Source organism: Toxorhynchites rutilus, chromosome 1 (assembly GCF_029784135.1).
Source record: "Toxorhynchites rutilus septentrionalis strain SRP chromosome 1, ASM2978413v1, whole genome shotgun sequence".
In the NCBI taxonomy this organism is placed as follows: domain Eukaryota; kingdom Metazoa; phylum Arthropoda; class Insecta; order Diptera; family Culicidae; genus Toxorhynchites; species Toxorhynchites rutilus.
The window spans coordinates 69,237,523-69,243,899 of NC_073744.1; the positions used below are offsets into that span (position 1 = coordinate 69,237,523).

Genomic DNA, 6,377 nt, shown 5'->3' on the forward strand with positions numbered 1-6,377 from the left:
AACTGGCAGATTATTTTCAGTAACGATTAGTTATTTCCACATTTTCCTCGATACTGGAAGCCCACCAGTGGTTAATACCAACTCGATAACCACCTGTTAATAGCACTTGATTGAAACATATTTGGTCACAGTATTACATGGATAGAAAACATTCAATTAAATTCTTTCACATGAATATATTTTGAAAATTCCCAAAGGAACTGGCAGATTATTTTCAGTAACGATTAGATATTTCCACATTTTCCTCGATACTGGAAGCCCACCAGTGGTTAATGCCAACTCGATAACCACCTGTTAATAGCCGCGCGTGTATGTGTGTGTAGCGATGTCTTCCCAGGGAACCGTTTGTGGCATCACTCTCCTCCTGATAGATTCCCTTCTGGCCTAGGGTGCACAAACAGGCTCTTGGGAACACCGTTCATCCGCGCTTTCATGATAAATAAAGAGCTTCACCGCAACAGCGACAACATGCTCCAATCGCTGTTCAATTAGAACTGAGTGGATTTCCGAGCGCCGCTCGCTTATATACCGATTGGTGATTTCAATAGCCTGTTTTGAAAGCAATTTTAAGACTATTGAAACAAGTTTTTGGATCAAAAAGTAACAAGTATATAACGCGTAGACATTTTATCTTTCGAATGAAGTGTTTATCATACCATTTCGTTCAGTTGTTTAGGAGCTATTAACGCTCAAAATCTCGGTCTCCGGCGTAACGCTTTCGTTTTCGAAACTTTGATTTTACACCCCAGTATAGAAATGAAAGACGTAGTCCTACGTCAAAAACAAAACATCCTCATTTTACTCGCTCCAATGTAAATTCGTCAATAGTCATAAAAGATTATTTGATTGCGATGAGTTTGGAATAAATTTAATTCTGCGCCATTTTTTATATGTAACATGTTATTTTCTTACCTCATTCAGTAGTGAAAATTGTGTAAATGACAATGGTTGAATCAATAAAGGAAATTCGAGAGCACAATCAAAAACAAGTTGAAAAAATGTATGGTTCCTGCATGTGAGAACTACCTCAGAAAGTCCGGGAGTAAAATATACGTGATTTGTTTTTGAGTTTTAGGTTACCTTATCATCATTTTCTTAGTCCAAAAACAACATCCAGATGTCTCAACGATCGTTTACGTTTTGCGTTAGATTGCAAATTAGTCAGTGAGACTCTCAGGTCCAGACTACCTTGTCATAAACGTACCCTGCTCGCGCAACCCAGCAAACATTAAGTCATATGAATAGCTATAATTGGAGGCGATATACATACAACCAAGACACATTTGTATGATATATGATGCATATAACTAGCATATACAGTGGAGGCGATATACGTATATGACATATTTTGTACACATATAACGCCGTATATAATGATATGCGATTTGATCCGACAATGTTACCACTCAATCCATCGATGACATGGAAAATCGTGTTTTCGCATTTTATGCGATTTTAGATATACATGATCGATATTTTGATTGATATTTTATGCGATTGTGATTTGATACGAATTTATATGTAACTTATCATGTGCAAAGTTATACGATTTAATATTTGCTGGGAAGGCATCTCAGACCGTCTTCTACCCATGATGTTTTTCCCGCGCCACAATGTCTAGCCTACTACACATTTTCTGAGCGATCGTTTCTGTTCCAGTCGTTTTCTGCTGCGATTTATTCCGGGAACTAGTGTCGACGTCTGGTGGTGACATACATTCTGAGGACATAATTTGGGTCCCAAACTCGATATTTACAAAAAGGTCAGGTCTGTCCAATTTGCTAGAAATCTAATTAGATGTAACTTACTGTATTGACGAATTTACGCAAAGCTGAATCAGCTCATGCGACATCTACATTAGAGCTCAGAACCACAAAAGTGAGGGTGTATGTTTATTTTACGCACTGAAAAGCAAGTTTCGGTGACGATTATTCATTTTATTTCAATTTAGATTAATTTCAGCCATTGAATGTCGTCAGTATATGGTAAGAAAGTTGGAGTTTTGTATATTTATGATGGTTTCAACACGCGATTTTACCAAAGTCATAGATAATCTTCGAAAATTTTAAGTTTGATAATGCTTATTCATCGTTTACTTAGTTGAAAAAAAATGAAGTTACAATACTTATAACAAGCCAATCCTCGTAATACACATATCACATTGTAAAATGATGATTTTCTAACCTTTTCAGCGTGGAAAGAATACATGAAACCGGGAAATTTGAAGATAAATTCAGATTTTTCTAGAAAATTTGAACGAATTTCATACAAAAAAAACAAAACATCCTCATTTTACTCACTGCGCCATCTGGTTGTAAATCCAACATAAATTCGTCAATATTAATTTAAAATCCTGCGAAAAACGAGGCGCCACCTATTCATCATATCTTTTCTATAAACTACCCGTTACAACAGTTACGCGGTATGGCATTTCACTCCAATTTTTTCAACGTAACGTATGTTGTCAATTTCCAGCGAACGGGACAAGAGTTGCGAGGTTTTTCAGTGCGTGTGTGATCTCGTGCGGTTTTCGAATAACAGTTCTATATTTTTTCGTTTTTCTCACAAAATACTACGAATATGTCTACTGTGGCGAGTACTCTATCCCTTGCGGGAACGCGGACATCCGGTGCACCGGTTCGCACACAAAATGGTAAGGAAAAATAGTTTTCCTTATAGTTTTTTCAACATGCGGTGTGTCTTGTTTATGGTAATCATGTTCCGTTCAAAAGAAAAGAGTTTTGGGACTTCCCATATCGTATCGTAGTTGTTGCTTTTACCAACATCAATCAGATCACTGAGAGTTTTATAATAAAAATTCATATGGGCTGCCCTTTGAAAACGAAATTTGATCATCTGGTCTTGGGCAGTAAAAACACCTACGCACATACATAATGGAGCCAGTCAAACTTATGAGTTTTGGGATAGGAATAAGTTCCTTAGAACCATTTTATTCTATTTTTCTGTACCTGGTCATTAATTTCCTTTGAAAAAAAAAATCAATATACTGATCAGCTAAATGCGGAAAGTTCTAGTTCAACATGACTCATTTACCGCAATTCGAGGTTATGTTGCTCACCCGAGATTAGTGTACATAATTTATAAGTTGGTTCAATTCTAATTTAGAACAAATAATGGAAACTGATGATTTCGACAGTCAGGACACAATACCGCATAATAATATTTATCAGCAAAGTACCATTTTTCAAATTAAGAAACTACGATATCCTCTCGCTTCCAGTTATGGCAGCATCATCCATAGCCAACATCGTCAAATCATCTCTGGGACCGGTCGGTCTCGATAAAATGCTTGTTGATGACATCGGAGATGTCACGATCACTAACGATGGTGCCACTATATTGCGATTGCTAGAGGTAGAGCATCCTGCTGCAAAAGTTCTGTGCGAATTGGCCCAGCTGCAGGATGAAGAAGTCGGAGATGGCACCACATCCGTTGTGATCATTGCTGCCGAACTACTGAAAAACGCTGATGAGTTGGTAAAACAAAAGATTCATCCGACCTCGATTATCGCCGGATATCGTCTTGCTTGTAAGGAAGCCTGCAAGTACATCTCGGAACATCTGACCGCTCCAGTTGATGAGTTGGGACGCGAAACGTTAGTTAGCGTTGCAAAGACCTCAATGAGCTCTAAAATCATTGGAGCCGATGCGGATTTCTTCTCGGCAATGGTGATCGATGCAGCCCAGGCGGTTAAGATTATAGATCCCAAGGGTAATCCGGCATACCCCATCAAGGCGGTGAATGTACTGAAAGCTCACGGCAAATCGGCCCGAGAAAGTATACTCGTTCAGGGATATGCGTTGAATTGTACCATCGCCTCGCAGCAGATGCCGAAGAAAATAACCAACGCCAAAATTGCCTGTTTGGATTTTTCTTTGCAAAAGACCAAAATGAAGATGGGCGTCCAGGTGAGTTTATTTAAATTTGATGTGGTGTAGGAACTCAACTAACGTTTGGATTCTCGAAAGGTTTTGATCACTGATCCCGAGAAGCTTGAAGGCATTCGTGCTCGGGAACTGGACATTACGAAGGAGAAAATCGAGAAAATTTTGGCTACCGGTGTTAATGTTGTGCTATGTAGCGGAGGAATCGATGATCTCTGTCTGAAATACTTTGTTGAAGCAGGCGCTATGGCGGTCAGACGCGTGAAGAAATCGGACCTAAAACGCATTGCCAAAGCTACCGGTGCTGCTTTCCTTACATCGCTGACTAACATGGAGGGCGAAGAAAGCTTTGAATCGAGCTACGTTGGCGAGGCTGCAGAAGTTGTGCAGGAATTCATCTGTGACGATGAATTAATTCTTATCCGTGGTCCGAAAGCTCGCACTGCTGCGTCTATTATTCTGCGTGGACCGAACGATTTTTACTGTGACGAAATGGAACGATCCATTCATGATGCGTTGTGTGTAGCGAAACGTGTCCTGGAAGGCAAAAAAGTCGTTGCCGGCGGTGGGTGTGTGGAGGCTGCCCTCTCAATCTATCTGGAAAACTTTGCTACGTCTCTCAGCTCCAGAGAGCAGCTTGCTATCGCCGAATTCGCAAAGTCCTTGCTGGTTATTCCGAAAACACTTGCAGTCAATGCAGCTAAGGATGCTACCGATTTGGTGGCCAAACTGCGCGCGTATCACAATTCCAGCCAGACCAAAGTAGATCACGCTCACCTCAAGTGGTACGGTCTAGATCTGATTGATGGGGTTGTGAGGGACAACAAAAAAGCAGGAGTACTCGAACCGGCAATGTCAAAAATCAAATCACTCAAATTTGCAACCGAAGCTGCAATTACGATTCTGCGCATCGACGATATGATCAAGTTATATCCCGAAGAGAAACCGGGCAAGAACTATGGCGATGCGTGTGCTGCTGGTGAACTAGATGGTTAGACATCTTCCCCATAAGCTATTATATTTAGGCTGCCTTCCTTCTCACAATAACCTTCTCCGTTCTTAACAAATGCACCATCCTCTTCTTCATTCGTTTGCAATGCATTAATTTAAGTCATATCCATACGAACTTGACGTTCTCACTTGTGTTTGTTACTTAGAACACAAATGCTGCTGGAACGATCAGATCATACAAGTACATAACACAATAAAAATAACAAACAATGGATTACGTTAAAATGATTATTTCAAACAATCCTTCCATAGCGTGTTTAGCGATGATTGAGAAAAAGAAAAAGAATTTTAAATAATAGAGGCTCTAAAATTTTGCAGTTCATTTGTCTCTAGCCTTGAAAAGGATCAATCAAGAAAACTTATCCTTAACTCTCGGTCATTTTGGACTCCGCCGCCGACGTGAATGGCTATGATTGTTTTCGTATTGGTATAGATCAGCGGTACTCAACCTTTTTCATAGAGGCCACAAACACGTGCTACTATCTGGATTAGAGATGGGCAAAACAGTTCACTTTGATGAACGGTTCAGTCAATAACCGTTCATCTAAGTGAATCAGTTCTTTTGAACCGTTCCTTCGCTCTTTCGTTCAGCGGTATTAGAAACAACATAGAATGTTAGCTGGAACCCAACATACATAAACAGCTATTAATTGATACCGTTAGATTGGATAGTGTACGTATGGGATTTATATTTTTGAAATTTAGTAGGGAAAGATAAGCTGCTTCTCATTTAAAAGTCGCAAACTTGTAACTGTTGGTGTAAGCGCATGGGTGAGATGCACAAAACTAGCGCGTTTTGTGTCGAATAATGAATATGAAAACTTTAAATGGGAAATATCTGAGCGTGGATAAGCGTGATGGCTCACCGCTTCATGCCACACTCACAACGCCGAGATGGTACACTCCCCATGCCCGAAGACATCGGCACCGGCCACTAGGTGGCACTAATTTTATGGACGAAGGTCGACGGTTACATAGTACCTAAGTACGGGCCTAGGGGGTATATACAGGACCTGAGGGGAATGCCCAGAAACGTAAGAACCAGGACTTCAAAAGAATCATTTGTACCGAACGGTTGTGTCGCGAAAAGAGAGAAGTAACCGCGAATATCCGCGTGACTAAAGGCGGTTTCGAGAAAGAAGTTTGGTGGTGCGATTTCGCGAGTGCTCGCGATTAAAGTTAATAAAGCAGATCCTCGAAATCAAGGTTGGAAGAGCCGCTGTGAGTCGCCACACTGCCCTGGCCCAGAGTCCCGGAACGAAGGCGAATGTAGGCTAAGGATGTGGGTGAAAAGTAGCGTGATTGCTCGTGCAGGTAATTCCTTGATCGCGTAGTCCATTACGATTGCCGACCCTGAGGCAAAATAAAGAGAGTTTTGTGTGTGCCACGAGGCGCCCCCAGCTGACAAATTACAAACTGTGTGTGAAAATATGTTTATCGGCCGACAAAAGTATATGTAA

General features: G+C 40.6%; 1 protein-coding gene across 1 annotated transcript; it reads left to right on the forward strand.

Moving 5' to 3' along the window:
- The first annotated feature begins 2,455 nt into the window (after positions 1-2,455).
- On the forward strand, positions 2,456-5,145 carry LOC129762834 (T-complex protein 1 subunit alpha). Its single transcript, XM_055761392.1, has 3 exons — positions 2,456-2,653; positions 3,242-3,930; positions 3,991-5,145. Exons 1-3 carry the CDS (start codon positions 2,581-2,583, stop codon positions 4,900-4,902), a joined length of 1,674 nt encoding a protein of 557 aa, XP_055617367.1. The 5' UTR covers positions 2,456-2,580; the 3' UTR covers positions 4,903-5,145.
- Positions 5,146-6,377: the final 1,232 nt, after the last annotated feature.